The sequence below is a fragment of the Hemiscyllium ocellatum genome, chromosome 9 (genome assembly GCF_020745735.1).
Source record: "Hemiscyllium ocellatum isolate sHemOce1 chromosome 9, sHemOce1.pat.X.cur, whole genome shotgun sequence".
NCBI lineage: Eukaryota > Metazoa > Chordata > Chondrichthyes > Orectolobiformes > Hemiscylliidae > Hemiscyllium > Hemiscyllium ocellatum.
The window spans coordinates 89,956,077-89,983,344 of NC_083409.1; the positions used below are offsets into that span (position 1 = coordinate 89,956,077).

A 27,268-nucleotide genomic window follows, 5' to 3' on the forward strand; every position below is an offset into this window, starting at 1 on the left:
TTGCAATTTGGCATCATTTGATAACACAATCACATTGCTCATGTAACTGAGTGGCTTTAAGTTCCAGGAGAAAGTGAGGACTACAGATGCTGGAGATCAGAGCTTAAAAATGTGTTGCTGGAAAAGCGCAGCAGGTCAGGCAGCATCAAAGGAACAGGAGAATCGACGTTTCGAGCATAAGCCCTCCTTTAAGTTCCAGCCAGATGACTGGAATATTGACTTCATTTTTACAGAGAAATGCATAATAGCCATCAATCTTCACATTATTGACTAGTAACAAAGCATGCCTGTGCAGAAATCTTTGGAACTTGAGTTATTAAAAGCCATTCCTTGGGTGCAAAAGAAACTGCTCGTTAGATATATGGGACTGTCTACATTAATTGAGGAAAGTTCTGCATCAAAGTGAATAGGCTTTACATGTATGTAAAGCTTCTTCTGTTCTGAAACTCATTTCCTGCATTTTTGCATAAATACTTCTTAACCTCTCCAGACAAACAACTCAACAAAATGAAAACACTAATCAAGCATAAGTTACATACAGAGGTTAAAAAAAACCTGCAAGATATTTTACAAGGATATCTTTTCATCTTGAAAGAAATACCAAGTATAGATAAACTAGCACCATTCCTTTGCAAACTTGCTCTTGAACCAGCTCCAAAGAGGTGCAACTTAAAGCTGTTAAAGACTTCATCTGTCTCCTGCAGTAATGCCCCACCAAATGGAGAATTACAGAAGATATTCAAAATCACATTATGGTTCTTTTAACTCCCTGAATTAGTTTGCAGGTTGTGATGTTCTGTTAAGATTTTATATTAATGATTCATTCTGTTTCATTTCAGCACCACAAGTAATGTTCCAATTACGAGAATGAGAGAAAAGGGAATTGAACAGCAGCAGAAAAAGACAGATTTTGTGTCCAATTTTGCAGCTTGAGCTGACCTTTGGTAGGATGAGACATTTAATGTTATAAACAATTTTCCCAGATTAACCACCAACATTTACGAATATCACTAGGGCCTAATGCTATTCAATGACTGAATCAATCAAATTCGACTGCAGCAGATTCTATGAGTTATGTATTTATCAACTACATTCTGTGATTCATTGTCTTTAGAATTAGATTTATGATTATAATACGGTGACTTAATGACCTAAGTAAAATTCTTTTTTAGGACGCAGAATTCCCTGGATTTCTCACAATTATATTCTGAATTCTGTCTGCTTCTCAGACTTATCCAAAAGCTTCAACCCATGAAGATGAGGAAAGTAAAAATATTAATGGATTAGCAAAACAAATTATAATACTGAAAAGGAAATAAAGCTTACTAGTCCACAGACCAAAAAAAATTAGAGAAATATTTTGTTCACACAGAAATGATTAATAGAACTTTATTATTTTACAATGATAATTCAGCCATTTTCACTATATACAAAATATACATCAAATATATTTATTTATAATTAATTCTCCCCAAACAAGGGGACATTGTGCAGCTGCAACTAAGTCTATAGTTGACGGTCAAAGATTCTATAAAGGAATGTGCTTTAAAACCAAAGGTACTTCTTATGCACTTCGAGCATTCATTCCCAAGTGCAGCGTCACCTTTATTCCACTGTAGGAGTGGTGAAGAAGCCATGCTTAAAGCAACACCTCGAACAGGCTACGAATGGAAACAATTTCACTGATGCAGGAACAATGTGAATGAAATGCAGGAATTAGGATTTTGTTTTATATCTTTTAAAATGAAAACAAACCTGCAACTTAGAAAGATGGTACCTGTGAATCTCACAGTAAATTATATTTGATTGTTTTTCAGTGCACGTAAAATTGTGACAATACAAGGACCTAATGAAAGTAAATGGTTCAGATTCAAAAACATGTACAGCTGGACTGTCTCAAATTCTCATCCCCACTGGGTCTCATTGCTCAATCTATCCACAACACTAAGATGAGTTTTGTCAGTTCATCAATTTGATTGGGACCAGGAGGAAGTGGCAAAAAGGGAAAGGCTATCCTATCATGGAGCTTATCGAACAGCCACAGTGCTGTTTTGCAACAAGATAAACAACATTTTAGTTGAAACTACGCAAAGCCCTTCCACCTTCCTGAGTTGAGTTGTTTCATACAGGGATGAAACGATCAGATGAAGGAAGGAAAAGAAGAAAGAGGTTTAAAGGAAAAACAAAGAAAATATAATGCCATATTAGTATATTAAGCTTTAAATTCAGTAGAAGAAAATAAATTAAGAAGTGCAAACATCCAACAATGTTGGACTGTCTAACTTTTGGAAGGCAGCAATGGATGTCCCAACAGCTTCTGTATTCAAAGTATGTGAACATACAGGAATAAGAAGTTTGAATCATATTGAAATCAATACTTCTGTGTGGGATTACACTACAACACATTTTCTTGCCTTGAGCAATTGAACAATAACTTTGTGAATACGAAAGTCAATGTAATAAAGCAAATTAGTCCAAAAGCAAGTAGGCTTGATGTCTGCTACTGTAGCATGCCAGTCCACAGGTTAAAGCATGCTGTGTTGATGACAGACTCCAGGTGGTAGTACATAGATACGAGCTGAGGTAGTGGGCTGTCACTGTTCTGTGGCTGTGCAGGAAGTGGCTCTCGGAATACAACTTTCAGATTCTGAAAAAGAAAAGAAAGGGCTTCTAATCTTGTAATGGGTTGATGGAAGTCCATAGCCTCGTCATATAGAAATAGTCTAAATTGCTAGTTCCGTTGATCTATGTAAACGTACAATGATGCAAAAGGCAAAAGCTTCTCAGAAAATTCCATTGCTCTGAGCCTCCATCAGGATAAATGTGGCTTCTGGACAACTCATTGTCTGATTTAGCCAGCTACAATAAGCATCCATTAGACGACTGATCCATCCCTCCTTATATCAACTGATAAAGTCACCAAAGGAAATGCAAGAACAATCCAGGGTAATATTGACTGTTTCACCTGTAACCTCCCTAATGAAATGTCTGCTCTTTCCTGGCATCATTAAAATCAAAGCTCAGTGATTACCAGATCAAAGTTGAACGTCAACAGAAAATCGCTCAGTTCATTCTAACACTAACATTTTGCAACTGTTGCAGTGCCATACATTCACTTCTTATTCTCTTTACACAGTGCTGTCACTCACCTTCCTCATTGTGTCAAGGAAAATGCTCTTAAGCCTTTAGTTATACAGCTGTTCTGGGGAGCTCCCTGTTGTGAGATTCTCAGTTCTGTACAAGCACTATTATGCCTTGTCTATTGCGTACATGGGTTTCTCAGACCCTTTGCGATTACATATGTCAAAGGCTCTTTTGAGAACTTACCGTCTTTGCAGACTGTGAATCAAGGAAGATGAGAACAAAACAATCGATAAACTTCTGGTTCAGCACTGCCTGTGAAGGAATTACATCACTGTATTACAAACAAGCTGAAGATGACCATCACACCTCATATAATTTATATGATAGACATACAATGATACACAAGAACAAATATGACTACCGCAAAACATATCTCAATGCTTCAAATGTATGTAAATTACAAACATGTATATGTATTTGTACCCATGTATTCTCTATCAAAAGGAGAAGAAATGATTAGACCTATTAAATGCTTTGACTTAAGCACTGTCAAATTAATACAGTGATGGAGGCTACGTTAATCAGCATGTTGCACAAAGTTATAATACCTGGAGACTTAAGTGCTGAAAGGTTTAGATGAAATACTATGCATTGAGAACCACGACATGTTCAGCCATCAGATTCAGTATTTTGAAAAAGTTTTTTTTCTCCCCTGAATCAAGATGCGACCTCTTTCTGGTGGTATATGATAAGAGAACATTTAGTAATACAAATAGAAAGCTTGCTGATGGACAGGAAAAGTCATGTTAAAGGGCATTATTTGGACTTATGTATATTTGGAAGGACTGTACCACTGAAGATAGCACTCGGTATACATAGATACCTGTGAATGAGTTTAAGAACACAATTTTGAAGTTTGCTGATGACTCAAAATTGAGGGCACCTGACAAACAGCGAGGAAGACCGTAAAATACTAAAGGAAGACAGAGATATAGACAGGTGACAGATTTAGTAGACACATGTGAGGTAATAATAATTTTCAAAGGAAATAGAAATGAGAGTATAAAATTAGTGCTTATATAAACTTATTTGCTGAATGAGTGCAGGCGAAGAGAGACTGAAAGATTTAAATAAATATCTATCCATATAAAAATTGTATTATCCAGAAAAGTCATTAAAAAAAGCAAATATATTTTGAGTTCAACGAATTGCAGAAACATTGATTAGTTTTAGTTTTGGGAGTACCATATGCAATTTTGGGAACCTATTATACGAAAAAAAGACAGTAAAGTCAAAAAAACATTTAGTGTGGATTTATCGGGAATGGGAAATTATCAATAAGAGTCTATATAACTCCTGAATAATATTCCCATTACAGCACAGAAGGCTTTTTAAAATATGGAGATTGCTGATACAATGCATTGGGTAAAATTATTTCTGTCTATAAGGGAATAACTTATGGAGAGTGTCAAGTATTCAGAATTTTCACTATGAGGAGAGCTGCAAGCATGTAGAATGCTTTATCATTGGAAGTGGCTGATACAGAGACCAGGAAAATACAGGACAACCAACACAGCTGGGAACTAGTTTTGAATTATTCCAAGATGGGGTGTGAAAGATACAAAGGCCCAGTTTTGGTTTTATTTTACAATGGAGGATGGAAATTCCACAGTGTTTCCAAAACGTTTCCCGTTGCATTAATGAAGATATAGCATTTTCCTTGATTTCATCGGAATCTGTTATCTTAAGTGGAAGAAGACAAGTTGCTGAATTTTGGAAGGTGACACAATACCAATAGTTTAACCATATTTTGGTAGCTACTGCTCCTCTACACTGAACTTTGAGCACTTTGTTACTGGTTATATGACCGAAACATGATCAGTGTTGAAATGTTCCTTCTAGAAATGTACATTTATCTGTTCAGATTAGAATTGATTCACTCCTTCAATTCTTTGTGGTACCTCAGTATTGGAATGAGATAAATAGTGCTTCCTCCTTGACTCATGAAATTCCCTCTATATGTTTGAGAGTTTGAGTTGTAAAAGTAGGCTGGATCAGCTGGGATTTCTGAGCACAGGAGATTGAGGGGTGACCTTATAGAGGTTTATAAACATGAGGGGCATAGGTAAGGTGAATGTAAAGGGTATTTTCCCTAGGGTAAGGGAGTTCAAAACTAGGGGACATATCTTTAAGGTAAGGAGAATGTTTTAAAAAGAACTGGAGAGGCAACTTTTTTTTTTACATACAGAGTAGTGCAAAAAACCGCCAGAGGTAGATGCAGGTACATTTACAACATTTAAAAGACACTTGGATAAGTACATGAATAGGAAAGATTTGGATGGTCCAAATGCAGGCAAGTGGGACTAATTTAGTTTAGGCACATGATCAGCATGGGCTACATGGACCGAAGGGTCTGTTTCACTGCTGTATGACAGTATGATTGCATAGCGTATAATTGGAATAAGACTGTTACTCCCTTTTGTCTGATCTTCCACAGTATATTGGCTCACATTTCATGATTCCATATCAAAACAATTGGATAAACTTTGTAAATAATCTATGTGGCAAAATACATCTGTCATTTCCCAACTTCCCTACAATAGTATAACATTAAAAAAACTATAGATTCTGGAAACCTGAAACAAAGGGTCTGATGAAGGGTCACTGTACTCTGATTCCTTCTTTCCATTGCTGCAATAAGGGACTTGGTTGGGGGGAGGGGGAACCTGTGCACGAAACACGAACAGCTAGCACACAGGAGCAGCAAGTAATCAGAAAAGCTAATGGAATGTTGGTCCTTATTTCAATGGATTGGAGTATGAGTAGGGAAGTCTTACAGCAAATGTACAAGGTGCTGGTGAGACCACAACTGCAGCAGTGAGAGCAGTTTTGGTCCCCTTATCTACGGAAAGATAACACTTAATTGGAGGCAGTTCAGAGAAAGCTCACTTGGATGACCCTTGGCATTGAGGGATTGTCTAATGAGCAATGGCTAAACAGATCGCTACTCTACTCATATAGTAGAGTTTTGAAGTAGAGAAGAATGAAAGCTGATCACATTGAAATATATAGGATTCTTAAAGGTTTGACAGGGTAAATGCTGAGAGAATGTTTCCCCTCATGCGAGGGGCTAGACAGCATAGTCTCAGAATAAAGGGGCACCAATTTAAGGCTGAGATGAGAAGGAATTTCTTTTCTCGGGGGTTATCAGTCTTTGGAATTTCTTGACACAGACAACTGTGGAGACAGAGTCCTTGTATATATTTAAGGCTGAGTTAGATAGATTCTTGATCAGTCAGGGATTGAAGGATTACAGGACAAATACACGACAGCGGACACAAGGAATGGATGCGTGTATATGGAACAAGCTGCCAGAGGTTGTGGTGGAGGCTGGTACAATTACAACATTTAAAAGACATATGGATGGGTATATGAATAGGAAGGGTTTAGAGGGATATGGGCCAAATGCTGCCAAATGGGACTAGATTAGCTTAGGATAGCTGGTCGAGTATGGATGCGTTGGACTGAAGAGGCTATTTCTGTGCCTTACATCTCTATGACTGTGAATGATGGATCAGCCATGAACCCATCGAATGATGGAGTAAGCTGGTAGGGCCGAATGGTCTACTCCAATTCCTATTTCTTATGATCTCTTTACAAATACAGCCAGACCTGCTGAGTTTCTTGAGCACTTTCTGTTTTTGTTCCCACCAATGCTGCCATAAGAGAAATTCCCAAATCCACACTCCACCTACCACAAGCTAAACCTAACAAACAGATCAGAATTAGCTCCACCCACTCCCACACCCAGTACCCATCTATTGATTTAGATATGTGGAGCTGATTATTTCATTCCTCCTTATTCCACACACCAAAACTACATTTTTACAATACTTAACCAGGCCCTCTTCCCCATGCACTATTTGAAGCCATCTCCTAATTACAACCTTCTTGAAACATCTTTAGTTCTAGATATTGGTAGATATATATTTATCATGACGGCCAATGACTCTGACTGCCCTCAAAGGTACACTCAAAAATGCAGCTTTCAACCTGAAAAATATCAACATCAGCTCTCCAATAAAACTGCAGTTTATGTCTCAGTTTTCCCAATGATAAATGCTAGAAAGAAGAAAATTAGATTGATATTCCATAGGAGATCTTCAGGTTTTAATAACGAGACTGTTGACATGTCTGGAAATGGTACCATCCTTAATCTAAAACAGGCTGTCGATATATATTTGTTAAGACATATGCTATTAACTTACCAAGTACTGAGTTCCTCTATCTGAATCTACAAACAGTCGACAACTCTGAGAGAATCGGTTGAGTAAAACCTTGATCAGACTCTGATACCAGCTGGTACTCATTGATAGAAAGCAATCCTGGAGCAAGAGAAAGCACAATAATGACAAATGACAAGAGGTATCAGGATAATAAGAACAGTCACAACATTAGGCAAAGGTGAATGAAGTCATGAGAAACAAATCTACAAAAGGTCCAATTAGAAACAAGTGTAATTGTCATATCAATGAAATCAGTGAAATGATCAGGATTGAATCTATGTAATACATTTACACAGATGCCTGTCTGCAGTTGGAACCGGTGCTATTTCTGGAATTAAAGTACATTGTTTAAGCTGAACAACCAAAGTTTTATTTTGTATACTGCAGTTTCATTCTCAATAATAGCAGGAATTTCACTACTCATGTTAGTCAGGGATACAGTGGAGAGGTTATGAAATACACAATCACCATCTGCCTTTGTTTACTCAGCTGTATCCCCAGTGATAGAGAGGCAAGTCCTGGATTCCTATTGTTTTTCCTATGAAACAGATGTCCATTGTACAAGTGCATTGACTTCAGTTTTGGAAATGCTAAGATTTGATTCGATAGAGTTCCACCAAATATATGCAATCAGTTCTGCTCTAATGCGGTAGCTCCATTTTCATGCAATCCCGTGTTATAAGAAAATCGCATAATAGCAGCACCATTTAAACTAACGGGGCAGGAATTGCATTATAACCAATACATGCTTCAAAAATTTGCACTTTTGAAATGGTGTCCCCAATTCGTCAATTGCGTTACAGCAAATTTCACATTAATGAACCGTGTGTTATAGCGGAATGAACTGCGAACAGAAAACTTATTAACTGGCACCTATGGGACCAGGAATGTACTGGTTGATCAAATATTCCAGTTAATCCAGAGGTTCACACAATCAATACAAACATATATACTAAATAATAGAAATGTAATGCAGGGATATACACATCACTGTTATACTTTATTTGTAAAATCAGTCACTTAAATAATAATGAAAAGTTGCTGTAAATAAAACTTTTTGACAGAGAGCCTTCTCACTCCCACCCTCAACAGACTACTTGGGCATCATGGAGGTCATGATAATACAGTCAGTTCTGTTGTAACGTGTGTTTCTTCAAAGCGAGTTGGCTATAACACGATTGAAGAATTTAGAACTTTCCTTACCTGTATTGGCCATAAAATAATTCCAGCCCCATTAATTTAAATGGTGCAGCTACTGCACAATTTTCTTGTAGTGCGAGATCACACGAGAACCAAACTATTGCATTATATCAGAACCAACTGACAGTAAACATCTGTTCAAGTACATAATTTTTGCCAACTTATTGAGAGTGCCAGTTAAAAGAAAACTTGCTGTATCAATAAATAAGTCAGGATATCTGGAGAAAGTACTTAAGTCTCTAGTCAATAAATTTTCATAGAATTAAGTTTTTATCACAATACAGCTGTCACTGAAAATAAACATTTAATTTTTCTATAATGCAGAATTGTCTGTCACTCACCAGTTGAGGGTCAATTTCAGAAATTGATTTACTATGCACAGCTCCAAGTAACTCTTCCAGCTCTGCAAAGGACAGCTTGCTCATTTTGTGTTTATCTGAAGAGAGATGCTCTCCCAAAAAGAGGCGTTGCCAGAGGACATCACGCCGACAGTGGGACTTTGCTTGCTGAACCATCATTGTAATCTGTTCTTGGGCTGTTGCTACCTCAGATGCCAATAAAGGGAAGAGTGGAGAGGAATAGAATAGTTCTGGAGCCATCTTCGATGGTTTCCTGTGCAAGTAAAACTCACTGGAATCGCTAGTCTCATCCCAGCCATCTGGGTCAGTCTCCCTCTGTTCAGGTTCATATTTTTCTGACAATGAGGAATCTCTTGTGAAATCAAAAGAGTCCTTACGAGTGTGTGGTAATTTCTTAAAGCGTCTCATATCAGCAGTTAGTCTTGGGAACAACTCGCGGCAGCTTGTCATGATCACATAGAAACGCAATCTTAAAAAAAAGTTTTGAAAAATGAAATCAGCTAATTTTTCAGGCAGATATGGTTTGGTCCAGGACCTTCAAACAAAATACATCCATTCTCAATGCAAATGAAAGCTTCGTGTTTTTTCAGTGATTTACCTTAATACATTCCCCTTTTGGAGATCAAGAGGCAGGGGGAGAAGGATAGGCATATTTCACGATATGACAGATGGAACTTTGCATCTGTAGTTATTTGTAATATAGTAAAAGATGGGCTTGAGTGACACTCAAAGCTGCAAAAACTACAAATTTAATGGACTGCTAACTGTTACTACAGGGATAAGAATTCACAGGCAGAAAAACTACAATTTGAAATTCTATTATTAATTTATTATTGAGGGAGATTTTTAAAACAAGGGTCCAGCATTTCCTATAAGCGCAGTCTTGCAGGTCACTGTGTTTCTCTGATGTATTTAGTTTTTTTAAATGAACAATAGAGCTTTGGCATTTTTGACAGCCATGTTGCAACCAGGTTTGATACATTGTGCAGATGAAGATTAAAACTACTTCAAGAAGCAGACTGAAAGGTGAATTAGTAATGAAATGCCTTTCCCTACCATTTTAAAAGGGTTAACGTGTTCATTTGACAAGCATAAAAATGAACATACTAATCAGGAGCAGAAGAGGTAGAAGTAGGCCACATGGACCTTGGAGCCTGCTTGTTGATCAATAAAGTAGATAGGCAGGAGGTTGGAAGAACACAACAAGCCAGGCAGCAACAGGAGGTGCAGAGCATAAGAGGTACAGTTAGTAAGTTTGCAGATGACACCAAAATTGGAGGTGTAGTGGACAGTGAAGAGGGTTACCTCAGACTACAACGGTTTCTGGACCAGATGTGCCAGTGGACTGAGAAGTGGCAGATGGAGTTTAATTCAGATAAATGCGTGGTGCTGCATTTTGGGAAAGCAAATCTTAGCAGGACTTATACACTTAATGGTAAGGTCCTAGGGAGTGCTGCTGAACAAAGAGATCTTGGAGTGCGGGTTCATAGCTCCTTGAAAGTGGAGTTGCAGGTAGATAGGATAGTGAAGAAGGCATTTGGTATGCTTTCCTTTACTGGTCAGAGTATTGAGTAAGTCAGGCAGCATCCAAGGAGCAGGAGAATCGAAGTTTCGGGCATGAACCCTTCTTCAGGAATGAGGAAAGTGTGCCCAAGCAGGCTGATATAAAAGGTAGGGAGGAGGGACTTGGGGGAGAGGTGTTGGAAATGCGATAGGTGGAAGGAGGTTAAGGTGAGGGTGATTCTCCCCAGAGTATTGAGTACAGGAGTTGGGAGGTCATGTTGCGGCTGTACAGGACATTGGTTATGCCACTGTTGGAATGTTGCATGCAATTCTGGTCTCCTTCCTATAGGAAATATGTTGTGAAACTTGAAAGGGTTCAGAAAAGATTTACAAGGATGTTGCCAGGGCTGGAGGATTTGAACTACAGGGAGAGGCTGAATAGGCTGGGGCTGTTTTCCCTGGAGCGTTGGAGGCGGAGGGGTGACCATATAGAGGTTTACAAAATTATGAGGAGCATGGCTAGAATAAATAGACAAAGTCTTTTCCCTGGGGCGGGGGAGTCCAGAACTAGAGGGCATAGGTTTAGGGTGAGGGGGGAAAAGATATAAGAGAGACCTAAGGGGCAACGTTTTCATGCAGAGGGTGATATGTGTATGGAATGAATTGCCAGAGGAAGTGGTGAAGGCTGGTACAATTGCAACATTTAAAGAGGCATTTGGATGGGTATATGAATAGGAAGAGTTTGGAGGGATATGGGCCGGGTGCTGGCAGGTGGGACTAGATTGGGTTGGGATATCTAGTCGGCATGGACGGGTTGGACTGAAGGGTCTGTTTCCATGCTGTACATCTCTATGACTCTAAGTCGACGTTTTGAGTGTAACCCTTCTTCAGGATGTTTCAGTTGTGCGGAAGTTGACATTTCTAACAAGATTTTTTTGTCTCTAACCAAGTTTGTTCCACTGCAAAGTCTCTTCAAAGAATGCCACTTTGAAGACATTCTCTGCCTCCCTCAGATGTGCAGCTCCCTCTACACCCACCCCCAGTCCTGAAGAAGGGTTACACCCGAAACGTCAACTTCTGCACCTGCTGATGCTGCCTGGCTTGCTGTATTCTTCCAACTTCCCGCCTGTTTACTTTGGATTCCAGCATCTGCTGTTTTTTTGGTCTCTAACCAAGTTGATCAATAGAGTCATGACTGAGTTTCAAATTCCACATTCCCTTCTATTCCAGTAACCGCTGATTCCCTTGCCTAACAAGAATCTATCCACCTTCGCTCTAACCATGCTTCCACCACATTCTGAAACAGAGTTCCAAAATCCTTTCACAACGGCCTTACTAGCAACCCCTCATTTTAAAGCAATAGACTAATTAGGGGCTCACTCACATGAGAAACCATTCTTTCCACAACCACCTTGTCAAGATCATTCAAGATTTTACAAACTTGAATCAAATCATTCCTCACTCTTCTAAACACAAGGGGAAACACACCCATGCTAACCAATTTTTCCTTTCAGCACAACTCACTCATTCTAGGTATCTAATAAACCTCCCCTGAACCATCTTTCACTGGGCATTCCTTACCAAAACTGCTACCCAAAACTTAAGATCAAAACTGCACACAATGAGAGATATGGTCTCACCCAATGCCCTGGACAAGTGAAGCTTAACTTCCATACTCTAAAATTTAAGTTTTTTTCTTTTTTTATTCATGGGATGTGACCATCACTGGCTGTACCAGCATTTATTGGCCATCCCTAATTGTCCAAAGGCAGCTAACAGTCAACCCCATTGCTATGGGTCTGGAGGCACACATAACCAGACCAGGTAAGGATGACAGAGTTCCTTCCCTAAAAGGTCATTAACGAGCCAGATTGGTTTTTCCAACAATCAACAATAATCTCATGATTATTATACTCTAATTTCCACATTATTATTCAATTCAAATTCTATTTGCCATGGCAGGGTTCAAAGACAGAATATTTACCAAGGTTTCTGGATTCATTTTCCCCAGGGTAGAGGAATCTAATTCTAGATGGCATAGATTTAGGGTGAGAGGGGAACTTTTTCACGAAGGTGGTGGCATGTATATGGAATGAGCGGCCAGATGAAGTGGTGGAGGTTGGTAAAATGACAACATTTAAAAGGCATCTGGATAGGTATATGAATAGGAAAGGTTTAGAGGGATAAGGGCCAAATGCTTACAAATGGGACTAGATTAATTTAGGATATCTGATCAGTATGGATGAGTTGGACCAAACAGACTGTTTCCATGCTGTACATCTCAATGATAACTTTGATAACACCACAAGGCCATCCCCTACCCAAGATTCCTAATTTAATTCCTCTTGTAAGTAACTTTCTTAATCATTACCTCCAGACCAACTTGTGATCGTGTACGAGGACGTGTAGAATTCCACAGTTATTCTTCGTGAAAATTCTACTGACTTCTATTCTTTAGGCAAAGTGACCAACTTCATATTTTCTCACATTATTCTTCATTTGCCAGATTTTTCTCCACTTGCTCAACCTATGTCTATTATTCAATCTGTCTGAAAACTCCGTATACCTTCTCACTTTCCTGCCTACCTTAGTATTAGGTACGAATTTAACTATCATTCTTTTGTTTACCTCATCCTACATAGTCACAAATTTATAAAATGTTGTGGCCCTAGCATAGAACCCTGTGGAAGCCGCTCTTTATTTCTGTCTGATTATCTGTCTTCTATCCATGCTAGAATGTTACCCCTTATCCCATGAACTACTATTTTAACCAATAATCTTTTATGTGGCACCTTGTCAAATGCCTTCTGGAAATACATGTATAGTACATCTTCAGGCTCCAATTTATCCAGAGCTCATGTCACTCCTTCATAGAACTTCAATGAATTTGTTAAGTATAGACAATAGAGGCAGGAGTAGGCCATTCTGCCCTTCAAGCCAGCACCACCATTCATTATGATCATGGCTGATCATCCTCAAATCAGTATCCTGTTCCTGCCTTATCCCCATAAACCTTGATTCCACTATCCTTAAGAGCTCTATCCAACTCTTTCTTGAAAGTATCCAGAGACTGGGCCTCCACAGCCTTCTGGGGCAGAGCATTCCATACACCCACCACTCTCTGGGTGAAGAAGTTTCTCCTCATCTCTGTTCTAAATGGCCTACCCCTTATTTTTAAACTGTGTCCTCTGGTTCGGGACTCACCCATCAGCGGAAACATGCTTCCTGCCTCCAGAGTGTCCAATCCTTTAATAATCTTTTACGTCTCAATCAGATCCCCTCTCAGCCTTCTAAACTCAAGGGTATACAAGCCCAGTTGCTCCAATCTTTCAGCGTAAGATAGTCCCGCCATTCCGGGAATTGACCTCGTATGACTGCTCTTTCAGCAAACCATGCTGACTTGTCCAGATTACTTGCAGTTTTTAGATCAGAATGGTGCTGGAAAAGCACAGCAGGTCAGGCAGCAGCCGAGAAGCAGGAAAATCGATGTTTCGGGCAAAAGCTCTTCATCAGATTACTTGCAGATGAAGAGCTCAGTTATAACGTCCTTGATGATCAATTCTAATACTGATTCCTGATGAAGGGCTCTGGCCCGAAACATCGAATTTCCTGTTCCTTGGATGCTGCCTGACCTGCTGTACTTTAACCAGCAACAAATTTTCAGCTCTGATCTCCAGCATCTGCAGACCTCACTTTTTACTCGATCAATTCTAATACCTTGGTTGGTCCTCCCCTTGGATTTTTTACACTGGCAATATGGGCATTCTTTATCTGCCATTGCTTCTCTCCTGATGCATGTCCTAGCCTAATATCCCAATTCACAGTAACTAGCTCTGGTTTTACGCCCACACAGAGTCATAGTCATAGACATGTACAGTACGGAAACAGACCCTTCCAGTCCAACCCATCCATGCCGACCAGTTATCCCAACGCAATCTAGTCCCACTTGCCAGCACCCGACCCATATCCCTCCAAACCCTTCCTATTCATATACCCATCCAAATGCCTCTTCAATGTTGCAATTGTACCAGCCTCCACCACATCCTGTGGCAGCTCATTCCCTACACGTACCACCTTTTGTGTGAAAAAATTGCTCCTTAGGCCTCTTTCGTATCTTTCCCCTCTCACCCTGAACCTCTGCCCTCTAGTTCTGGACTCCCCGACCCTAGGGAAAAGACTTTGTCTATTTATCCTATCCATATCCCTCATAATTTTTGTAAACCTCTATAAAGTCACCCCTCAGCCTCCAATGCTCTAGGGAAAACAGCCCTAGCCTGTTTAGCCTCTCCCTATAGCTCAAATCCTCCAACCCTGGCAATATCCTTGTCAATCTTTTCTGAACCTTTCAAGTATCGCAACATCTTTCCAATAGGAAGAGACCAGAACTGCATGCAATATTCCAACAGTGGCCTTATTTACTTTAGAATACCAGTCTTAGATCCACTCTTCAAATTGGATGTAAAGTTCAATCGTATTGTTATGATAATTGCTGCTACTAACAGTCTTCACTTTGAGGTCATTAATTAATCCTGTAACGGTGTACAATACCAAGACGAGTATAACCATTACTGTAAAAAATTCTCACAAAAGCATTCTATGAATTTTTTGTTCAAGCTACTACTACCAGTATGATTTTGTTGGTTTACATGTGGATTAAAATCATCCATGATTATTACAGTCCCTTTATTACAAACACCTAATTTGTCCTCTTGTATAATTTCTATATTGTGTGAACCTGTTCCTGAGTGGGGTGGGGGGCTGTGGATCACACTCACAATCTTTTCCGTACTATCTTCATCTCTATCCAAACAAATTCCTCAACCCATTCTCCTCAATGAAGATCATATCTAATGTTTATACCATTTTTCATGATAAAAGCTACCCTTTTGCCTAGCCTCCTATTCTTCTTGAATGTCACATACCTCAGAGTATTGAGAACTCAATCCTGGTCATTCTGCAGCCAATGTACTATCACTTCAACATATGTTATCAATTGATTTACTTTGTTATGAATGCTCTGTCCATTCAGATACAGATCATTCAGTTCCAAGTTTTGTTCTCTTTGCAGCATCCAATTTTGAATGCTGGTACACATTTTATGGGCAAAAATCACAAGTCTCTAAGGGTCTCTGACACAGATGAATACAAGGTATAGTACATGGTGTAAAATGTAGACTAATTGTACTTATAAGTACTATTAAAATATCTCCAGTCAAGTGGAAATTAAGTCTTCTGGCAAATATTAAACTTTTTTTTAAAAAGTGAAATGAAAATAAACGTGAAAGCCTTGCAATTTTTAAGGTGCACAGCTTAGTAATTGCAGAATATAAAACTCTGGATTGTAGCTTGCTAACAGGCTTAAGTATAAAATTATTGTCACAATCACCTGATGAAGGAGTGTCGCTCCGAAAGCTAGTGTGCTTCCAATTAAACCTGTTGGACTATAACCTGGTGTTGTGTGATTTTTAACTTTGTACACCCCAGTCCAACACCGTCATCTCCAAAATCAGGCTTAAGTATGTTTCCTTAAATTTTCTTAACCCTACCCAAAACGCTAAGATCTTATTAGCTACACCTGTACATGTAGTTCTCCTATAACGCTGTAGTTGCGTTCTAGTGAAATCTCACTTAATAGAAAATCACTTCATAAAAATAATGGAGCCTATGGGAAAGGTGGGGTTAAGGGCAGACCAGCAAAAAAATGTCACTCAGGATTGCTCAAAAATCACCCAAAAGTCTAACACACAGAGTAGCACAGCCTGAATGAAGGTTGAAATCATATTTATTCAGAGAACAAAAGCAAATTTAATTATAAATTTTAAAAATGTAAGAAAGTCAGTCTGTACAGTACGCCTCACTGAAAGCTGCTCTATCGGTAGCTGGCTTTGGCACATGCGCAGAACGTCATGAAGACCTGAGCTCATCTTGAGCATGTGCAGAACGGCATAAAGACTGACACCGACATTGCGCATACACGGATACCGGAGCATGCGCAGATCAGCAAGCACACGCATGTGCAGGCGTGCAGATTTGGACGCAAACCAATCCCTGCTGAAATCGCGCTATTGCCAACGGAGGTAAACATTCTCCAAATTACCGTTCCCTAATTCTTCAGCAAAGTTATAGCCAAATCATGCTGCCGAAATGCACATAATACTCCAGTACCTATACTACCATCTATGCCAATATACTACCTATAGATGTAGTTTTGTATGCAAAATAAAAATCAGTTTTCACTGTGCATCAATACTTCCAACATCCCTCAGCTATAGTTCTGATATTGATTGTAGCACAAGTAGTTAATAGAGTATAATAACAGTGATCAGATTCAGCCATTGCTCCATAGCTGAAGAAGAAGAAAGCCTTCAGAAGTGACTTCAAATTACAATTTATAGACAAATCGACCTCAAGAATAATTAACAATTAGTGCTTCTTGTATTTGAGGTTTATGTCAAATAGATCTGTACTTGGTAATTACATTAATGTAGAAACAATAGATCGGGGAAGACTTATGTTGGAAAGCCAGGTTAAACTTTGAATAGATAATCTATTAACTGATTCTCACTTTACAGAGTGAAAATTGCTAAAATAATTGGAAACACTGTTTACACAGACAAACACAAACTCTTCATTAGCTACCCAAATCATATTTGAAGGTAATCAGTAATTTTAACTGAGCATTGGATAAATCAAAAGCCATCAGATAACAATATCCAGAAGAGAACATGGATATTTTATTGCCTTGCGTTTTGACAGCAGCACATTACAATAGTTTCAAGAACTATTTGGTCCCCTCAATTGAAAATATATAATGAACTCCACAACTTCTGAAAGGTTAACAAATATTTATAGGCAAGGCGTAAGATTTGTTACAGTCTGTTAGACTGAAAAGGGGAATGTGGCATTAAGTCGGAATGATAGTTACTCAGTATTCAAAAGTATACTTGCTCAAGGAGTATCCCTGGTAACTTCAAGGCACAAAACCATAACTTGGACAGAAATGATTTGCATTCAAATGTATGATACAAAGTAACTAGAAGCTTTGAATCCTCTCACATAATAGACACTCTTTCAAATCCAGTAGCAACATTTATCAAGGATCCACAATATTCCAGCTTTGCGATTTTAAACAGACATCTCAGGCACATCAATGTTGTACTGGTTTGGTAAATATTCTCATTACAGTGACACTAAAAGACGTACAGATTACTAATCTTCACAATGAAGAAGGAGAGAACTTTGAATCTAGGAATAGAAATAAATAGGGGATGAATTGGAAACTGTATGCTTCTAAGATTTAAAACTCCAGATAACAAAATAATGCAAAGAGGCAAAGTAGGCATAGGTTAAGGGCGAGAGAGGAAAAATTTAAAAGTGACCTAAAGGTCAAGTTTTCATGCAGAGAAAGGTGCATGTATGGAATTAAATGCCAGAGGTAGTGGTGGAGGCTGGTACAATTATAGCATTAAAAAGGCATTTGAATGGGTATATGAATAGGAAGGGTTGAGAGAGATATGGACCAAGTGCTGGCACAAATGGAACTAAATTAGTTTAGAATATCTGATTAGCATGCATGAATTAGACTGAAGGGTCTGTTTCCATGCTGTATATCTCTACGACTCTGACTCTATACAAAGACATAGACCTACCGTAGCATGTTGCGCTCGGTTTCTGGTAGCTCTTCAAAAGGACCCGCACTATGACACACCAATAAGGATACATCAAACTCATCATGATGTCTGATTCCTTCCGAATCTTTGTATGATCCAGATCTGGATGTCAAAAAAAAACAATCCTGTCAGGCTTTTCATAAACACCAAAAAATGAATGCAACACATCACTTTTCTAAACCAATCGTGACATTTAAGATTGTAATCGCCAAAAACAAGTTGACCGTTCAATATTTTTAGTATAGAAAACTTGCTCTTGCATATGGGTTGCAGTATGAGTAAACAACAAACAGAATTGATCACTGCTCATACTATGCTCTGATTAGATTTAAAATCTATACATGTTTTAAAAAAAACACAGTACTTCTAAATTTGACCAGCTGGTTACTGAAAGTACACTGGGAATAGTTTGTGGAATTTGAGATTAGGAACCATCAAAAGGACACTGATAATGTTAAATGCATTCAGAGAAGTGCAACAAGGATGATTCTAGGATGTAGGTCATAGTTATTAGGATGAATTCTAATTTTATCCATCTCCACCCTACTTCAGATCATCACCTTCTGAAGCCATACCTTTGATGTCTGTAGACTACCTTAGCTATTCCAATGTTTTCAAGGTTTGTGTGAAGATTTGTAGCTCGGGTGCTCGTTGTTGTGGTTCTGTTCGCCGAGCTGGAAGTTTTTGTTGCAAACGTTTCGTCCCCTGGCTAGGCGACATCATCAGTGCTCTGGAGCCTCCTGCGAAGCGCTTCTTTGATGTTTCTTCTGGTATTTATAGTGGTCTGTCCTTGCCGCTTCCGGGTGTCAGTTTCAGCTGTCCGCTGTAGTAGTTGGTATATTGGGTCCAGGTCAATGTGTTTGTTGATGGAGTTTGTGGATGAATGCCATGCCTCTAGGAATTCCCTGGCTGTTCTCTGTCTGGCTTGCCCTATGATAGTAGTGTTTTCCCAGTCGAATTCATGTTGCTTGTTGTCTGCGTGTGTGGCTACTAGGGATAGCTGGTCGTGTCGTTTCGTGGCTAGTTGATGTTCATGTATGCAGATTGTTAGCTGTCTGCCTGCAAAGACTGCACAAAACACTATATAGGACAAACAGGAAGACAGCTAACAATCCGCATACATGAACATCAACCTCTCAACCCTTCCTATTCATATACTCATCCAGATGCCTTTTTGTTGCAGTAGCCAGTAAAGCAATTTCATTTTACATATCCATTCACAAGATGTGAGCATTACTAGCTGGGTGAACACTAGCTCCCCTTAAGAAGGAGGTGGTGAGCTGCCTTCTTGAACCAGTGCAATCTATGTGCTGTAGGTAGATCGAAAATGCCACAAGAGAGTTAGCTTCTGGATTACTCAGTGATACTGAAGGAACCATGATACATTTCCAAGTCTGGAGGTGGGTGGCCTGGAGAGAAATTACAGGTCACAGTGTTCCCATGTATCTGTTGCCCTTGTCCTGCTAGATGGAAGTGATTGTGGGTTTGTAAGGTGCTGTCTATGGAGCCCTGGTATGATGCTCTGTCTAAATAATACATCCTACCACTACTGAACATTGGTAGTTGGAGGGGGGGGAGGCAGGCTACTGTGACCTAAATTGCTGAAAACTGGTATCTGTGATGCTGGGGCCCTCTGGCAGAGGCCAAGATACATCATCCACTTCTGGCTGAAGATTGGTGCAAATGCCTCAACTTTAACATTGGCTGGTGTGATATATTCCACCATAAGAATGGGGTGTTGTGGAGCCACCTCCACCATTGTGTTGTTAAATTGTCTACTACTGGATGTATCAGGACTATACAGCTTAGGTCTGATACTTCAGCTGTGGACTCACTTTGCCCTGTCTACACTGGCTGCTTATGTTGTTTGGCATGCAAATAGTTCTGTTTTTATAGCTTCACAAGGTTGACACTTCGGTTTTAGGATGCCTAGTGCTGCTCCCAGCATGCCTCCCTCCCTTCTTCATTGAACTAAAGACTGATCTCTTGGCTTGATAGTAATGGTATAGTGGGAGATACTGAAGTTCGAGATTGTGTTGGAATACAATACAGCTGCTGTTGATGGCCCACAGCACCCCATGTATGCCCACTCTTGAGTTGATAGACCTGTTCATAAGTCTGTATCATTTAGCACGGTGATAGTCTCTCTTTTAATTCCCTCACCACCTGTGGTAGACCCAGTCTAGCAGCCATACCTTTTAGAACCTGATCAGTTTGGTCAGTGGTGGTGCTGCTGGGCCATTCTTGATGATGGACAATGAAGTCCTCCAACCAGAGAACATCCTGTCCTCTTGTCACAGTGCTTCCTCAAAACGCTGTTCAACTAAATGAGTATTCATTCATCAGCTGAGTGAAGGGTAGTTTATAATAATCAGCAGCATATTTGACCTGATGCAATTAGACTTCAGTGGATGCAATGTCATTGTTGAGAATTCTATAGTGACTCCCTCCTGACAGTAGAACACTGAGCCACCACCACTGCTGAGCCTGTCCTGCCAATGAGACAGGACATAGCCATGGATGGTGATGCTTGTGCAAGGCATGATTCCATGAATGCGATTATGTCAGGCTATTGTTTGACTAATCTGAGAGACAGTTCTCTCAATTTTGGCACTAGCCCCAGATGTTAGTAAGGAAAACTTTGCAGGGTTGACAGAACTGTGTTTGCCATTGTTATTTACAGTGCGCAGGTGATGCAAACTGTTCTGTCTGGTTTCTTTCCTTCTTTGAGACATTCTTGTGGTCGATGGAACTAAGTGGCTTGCTAGGCCATTTCAGAAGGCGGTGAAGAGTCAACCACATATGAGAAATATAGATTGGGTAGGTAGAAATAAACCTTTCTCCTCATAGTGGGGTCAACTACCTTAAATCTCTGCTCTCTGGTTTATAACAGGAAGTTTAGAGGGGATTTAAGAAATATTTTTTTCATCCAGAGGTTAGTGGGTATCTGGAACTCATAGCCTGAAAGGTAAAGATGGGAATCATCACAACATTTAATACGCTTTTAAATGATCATTTGAAATGCCACAGTATACAAGGCTGTAGGCTGGAAAATGGGACGAGAGTAGATAGGTTCTTGATGATCAGTATGGACATGATGGGCCAAAATACTTCTTTCCACGTTTTAAAACACTATGATATTACTGATGGTCTGGAGTCACAATTAGGCTGGACTAGAAAAGCACGGCAGTTTTCCTTCCCAACGGACAATAGTGAAACAGAAGAGTTTGCAAAACAACTGACATTGGTTTCACAGTGATTATTAGACTTTTAGTTCCAGATTTTCACATTCAAGTGGTGAGATTTTAACTCAGATTCCCAGACTATCTGGGTCTCTCAATGACAAGTTCAACAATAATACCACTACACCATTGCCTCTCCTGAAAGGGTGAATGCTCCTTGATGGTACAGTTAAATTTCCATTGTCAATCAAATTGCCTAAATGGAAAGATGGGAAGATATCAACACTATGGCACATACACACATTACTTTGCACTCACCGATTCCAAAGGGCCACTAATGCATACTCATGCATTTCTGTGTTCTGGGTTCCCTTTCTTCCCTCCATACCCATTGCTGTTCTTGACATACGCAGTGGTTTCATTCCATATATACTGGCATGGTCAGTGATATAGTTGTACAGTTGATGAGCAGTTGTCATGTTTGTGGACAAAGCTATAGTCCCTGGAGAAAAAGATCAAATTTCCGAAACTCATCATGGTAGAAGGCATTTACTTGCATGCTTAAAAAATAATTGTTGTACCTTACAGCTAGTATGTTGTTCAAACTTATCAATATCAATCACATGAATCTTGTTATAAGACTCGATATTGAGTGCTCTCTTATATTTAAATGAAAAGTCAAAGTCATTGCTGAGGCCTTCGCTGCCCTGTCCTAATCTCAGCACTTTCTACTTGAGGTCACTGACAAATAAACAGTGAAAGCAACTCTGCTAGTCTTATTTATTTATTCATTTACATATTGTGAGTCTCCTGTCTGGGTCAATATTTGTTGTCCATCTCTAATGGTGGTAGTGAGCTGCCTTCTTGAACTGCTTTTCCAGTTTCAACTCAGGAACACTAATGGAGTGATCCATAATGTGGCATTGCACCATATCTTTTCATTTAAAGAACAATTCATTCTACATGTTTTCCTTTGGTTCAACTTCTCCAGTATAATTTTGGCAGAAAAGCCAGCAACTATAATTTTTTTTCTGTAACATGTAACTAGATGCAATAACAAAGGTAACCTAGGATAACTCATTACTCTATCCATGCAATTCAGCTGGTGATCACATGGAATAGCGCCCGATCACATTGTGGTATTTCAGTTGGAAATGCCAAGATGCTGAAAAATCATAAATTATATTTATTGTTGATTAGGATATTTACAGTTAACTAAACAATGTAGGTACAGAGAATATTAACTTATTTTCTCAACCTCACCCTACAAATGAAATTTTAATAAGCACTGTAAAGACTATCTATGCACTGTGTCACTTTCTTCACTCATAGGTTAGCTGTAGTTCATTTAACACAGCCTTTAACATTTAAGTACAATTGGCATTTCATTGCAGTGAAGTATAAAAATATTGCAGATTTAACTAACAAGTGTATTGAGAGATTTGCTTTAGTAAATATTGACTGTGCAATCACTGTTTTGAAATCTCTCCTTGGCCTCATTCCTTCCAAATCTGTAATCTCCCGCAGCTCTATAACCTTCTGATTTACCTGCACATCTCACCTAATTCTGGGCTTGATCTTCCTGGATTTTAGTTGCCCTGCCATTGGTGGACATGTCTTCTGTCTAGACCTGAGCTCTGGAACTCCCTGCTAAACTTTTCTCCCCCTCTTTCCTTCTTTAAGATGTTCCTTAACAAACCTACCCCTTTAAAAAATCTGCCAAATATTACCAATGTGGCTGGGAGTGCAAGTCTGCTTCAGAATATCCCTTTGAGGTGACTGGGACATGCTGTTACCTTTGGAGCATGATATAAACTTAAAAATCAAAGCTCAGATTGTGATTTGGGTTCCTTCAGTTTTTCCACTAAGTGATGCTAAACATATCTTGCTGTTCCAAATGTTTTTTTCAAAAAAATTACAGTTCTCTTACCTTCAAAGATGTGGTTCCTTCCATATTTTGGAATATCTGGATGGTGACAGATAAAATCTTCGAGGAAGCTAGTCAAATGGTAGCCCTGCCTCAGAGTCATCTGACGGCCGACCAAGTATTGATGAATGATACGAAGGTGGAAATCATAACTAAAGGAGTGAACATGCATCAGGTCCCGAACCTTGTCACACTCCTCTGTAAACAACATTGACAGCTGCCAGGATAGAGACAACACATAACTTTGGATTACATTCATCCTATTCGTGGGGATTATGGCTTGTTACTCCTACCTTAAAGGAAATTTTTATTTAAATAAGTTGCAACAAATTGATTTATTTTCCTTTTGCAATGCACTCCTTTTAATTCTAATTTTTAAAAAAACTGGATCATTGTAAAATGGTCTTGGTCATTGTAAAATAGCCTTGTGCTATTCTCAAGCCTATTGTTCTACTAATATCACAGATTGAATCTTGGACTAAATATCAACATCGCAATGCATGGCAATATCCAATGAGAGAAAAGATGAGATAATTCTGGTATTAAAAGTAGAGATAACAAATTCAGGAATTTGAGCACTGAATTTTAATCAAGAAGCCACCAGATCGTCCAGTTTACATTTTAAGTTCTTAATAGAGTACACCACATTGCACTATAATTATTGTAGTTCAATACGTGTTTCATGATTAGAGCCAGAGAGAATGACTATAATGATCGAAGATAAAAGGATGTCTTTACAGTCATGATTGTTCATTTTATTCTATTGATGACATATTTAATGCTGCTCCCATTTTGATCTCCTTATGGTTCAGGTGTTTGTCAAATTTTGAACATTATTATTATTCAAATTAGTGAATGAGAGAACAATTGAAAAGAAAGCTGATCTATTTGAAGAAGGCAGAAGAGAAAAGCAGACAATCTCCAATTTGGAACTATTGAGAAAACATATCCACCTCTAAAAGCTGTGATCTGCATTAGTCTCCCAAAATGCTGCTAAATGTTTAGCAGCTCTACTTGTACCAACTGAGGTTGGGAGAAGTTTACTTCCCTCAATTCAAGACAATTAATGCATCAGGCAAAAATGACAATCCTCAAATCAGACTGGAAAACTAAGGTGGCCTTTCAGTTATTCAGCTGCCATTTTTGTTTATTGGTACATAGAGTGTGGGCATCATTAGACTAGTACTAACTGCTTAACACTAGATTAGATTAGATTTAAAGTGTGGAAACAGGCCCTTCGGCCCAACAAGTCCACACCGACCCGCCGAAGCGAAACCCACCCATGCCCCTACATTTACCCCTTACCTAACACTACGGGCAATTTAGCATGACCAATTCACCTGACCCGCACATCTTTGGACTGTGGGAGGAAACCGGAGCACCCGGAGGAAACCCACGCTGACACGGGGAGAACGTGCAAACTCCACACAGTCAGTCGCCTGAGTTGGGAATTGAACCCGGGTCTTCAGGCGCTGTGAGGCAGCAGTGCTAACCACTGTGCCACCGTGCCGCCCTTGAGAAGGTAGTGATGAGCTGCCTTTTTGAACAACTGGAGTCCATTAGTAGGTAGACCAAAATGTCATGAGAGAGGCAGTTCCAGGATTTTTACCCATCAACACTGATGGAATGGTGTCAAATTTCCAGGTCAGGACAGTGAATAGCTTCAAGGGGAACTTGCAGGTGGTGATGATTCCATGCATCTGTTGCCCTTTTGCTTCTAAACGGTAGTGGTTGTATGTTTGGAAGGCACTGTTCAAGGAGCCTTGGTGAATTTCCACAGTGCGTCTTATAGATGATGATACACTACTGATGAGCACTGGTGGCAGAGGGAGTAAATGTGGATGTGGTGTCAATCAAGCAGGTTGCTTTGTCCTGGATGGTGTCAATCTTCAGTGCTGTTGGAGCAATGGTCAGGCAAGTGGTGGACATTCCATGACAACCCTGATTTGCATCTTGCAATTAGTGGACAGGTTTTGGGCAGTCAGGAGATGAGTCAGTCATTGCAGGATTCCTAGTCTCTGACCTATTCTTGTAGCTACAGTCCTAAGTGGTTTGTCCAGTTCAGTTTTTGGTCAACATAACCAATGTGGTTGTTGATAGTGGGGTATTCAGTGATAGTAACACCACTGAGTGTCAAAGTGTGATAGTTAGATTCTCTTTTGTCTGGCTACCTGTCTGGCGGACAAACTACTTGCTACTCAAGCCATGAAAAACCTGCATTTGGATATGGACTGCTTCAATATCTAAGAAGTCATAAATGGGGCTCAACACTGTGTAATGATTGGCGAACATTCCCACTTGTGACCTTACGATGGAGGGAAAGTCACTGATGAAACAGCTGAAGTCGTTTGGGCCAAGGATACTACTCTGAAGAGCAACTGCGGAGATGTCCAAGAGCTGAGATGACTGACCTCCAGCAACCATAACCCATCGTATGTGCCAAGCATGACTCCAACTAGGAAAGAATTTACACCCAATCCCAGAGAGTCCAGTTTTGCAAGAAGTCCTTGTCACACTTGATCAAATCTGTCCGTGATGTCAAGGGCAGTCATTCTCACCTCACATCTGGACTTGAGCTCTTTTGTCAATGCTTTGAGCTAAGACTGCAATGAGATCAGGATAGGAGTGGTTTGGCAAAGCCCAAAGAGAGTGTCAGTGAGAAGGTTATTGTGGCCTGACACTACTGTTGACAGCATCTTCCATCACTTTACTGAAGATTGAGGCTAGACCGATGGGAGCAGTAATTATCGAGGTTGGATTTGTCCTGAATTTGGTGCACAGGTCATACCTGAGAAATTTTCCAGACTGCTGGGTAGTTGCCAGTGTTGTAGCTGTACTGGAACAGCTTCGCCAAGGGCATGGCAAGTTCTGGAGCACAGGTCTTCAGTACTTTTGCTGAAGTGTGGTCTGGGCACATAGCCTTTTCAGTATTCAGTGCCTGCAGCTATTTTCTGATATAATGGGGAATGATTCAAATTTGTTGAAATACTGGCATCTGTGGTGTTGGGGACTTCTGGAGGAGGCCAGAATGGACATCCACTTAACTGTTCTGGCTGAAGATTGCTGCAAATGCTTCAGCCTTATCTTTTGCACTGATATATAGGATTCTGCCATCGCTGAGCTTGGGAATATTTGTGAAGCCTTCTCCCACTTCAGCGAGTTTTGAAATGGTTCACTACTTTTCACAACAAAATGGAGCAGGACTGTACAGCTTGGATCTGATCTGTTGGGTGTGAAATTGCTTAGTTCTGTCCATCATTTGCTGCTTATGCCATTTAGCAAGCGAGCTGCTCTGTTTTGTAGTTTCACCAGATTTGACACCTCATTCTCAGGAAGGTCTGGTGTTGCTCCTGACATGCCATCCTTCACACCTTATTGTACCAGAGTTGATCCCCTGATGGGTGAGTGTTATGCCAGGCCATGATGCTGCAGACTATGTTGGAGTACATCTTAATTGCTGCTTATCGCTTAGATTGTCTCATGAATGCCCAGTTGAGTTGCTAGATCTGTTTGAAGTCTGCCCCATTGAGCATGGTGCTAGTGCACAGCACGATGGAGGGCATTCTCAATGGGACTTTATCTCCACAAGGACTGTGCAAAGTCATTTTTAACAATACTGCCATGGCTATATGCAACTGTTGCAGACAAATTGTTGAAGATTAGGTCAAGTTTATTTTTGCCTTTTGTTGGTTCCATCACCATCTGCTGCAGACCCAGTCTAGCAGCAATGTCCTTGAGGATTTGACCAGTTCAGTAAAGACTGGTGCTGCCATGATGCTCTTGGTGGTGGACACTGCTGTCCAATCAGAGTCCAGTCTGCACTCTTGCCATGCATAGTGCTTCTTCCAAGTGCTGTTCAATATTGAGGAGTACTGATTCGTTATGTGGTTTGGGGAGGGCCTGAGATAATTAACAGGTTTCCTTGCCTAAGCTTAATCTGATGCCACAAGACCTCAAAGGGTCCAGAGTCAATGTTAAGGATTTAAAACATAGAACATAGAACAGTACAGCATAGAACAGGCCCTTCAGCCCATGATGTTGTGCCAACCATTGATCC

The 27,268-nt window shown here is 39.8% G+C and overlaps 1 protein-coding gene across 1 annotated transcript in view; it reads right to left on the minus strand.

Annotated features, from left to right (window-relative positions):
* Window positions 1-1,375: 1,375 nt before the first annotated feature.
* Window positions 1,376-27,268, minus strand: part of szt2 (SZT2 subunit of KICSTOR complex) — a 246,689-nt gene continuing 220,796 nt past the window's right edge. The window contains exons 69-75 of the mRNA XM_060830553.1: window positions 23,215-23,428; window positions 21,603-21,786; window positions 18,082-18,204; window positions 8,912-9,398; window positions 7,353-7,469; window positions 3,328-3,396; window positions 1,376-2,647 (exon numbers count right to left, since the gene is read on the minus strand). Coding sequence (XP_060686536.1) covers window positions 2,501-2,647; window positions 3,328-3,396; window positions 7,353-7,469; window positions 8,912-9,398; window positions 18,082-18,204; window positions 21,603-21,786; window positions 23,215-23,428 — 1,341 coding nt within the window. The 3' untranslated portion in view covers window positions 1,376-2,500. The remainder of the gene's footprint in view (window positions 2,648-3,327; window positions 3,397-7,352; window positions 7,470-8,911; window positions 9,399-18,081; window positions 18,205-21,602; window positions 21,787-23,214; window positions 23,429-27,268) is intronic.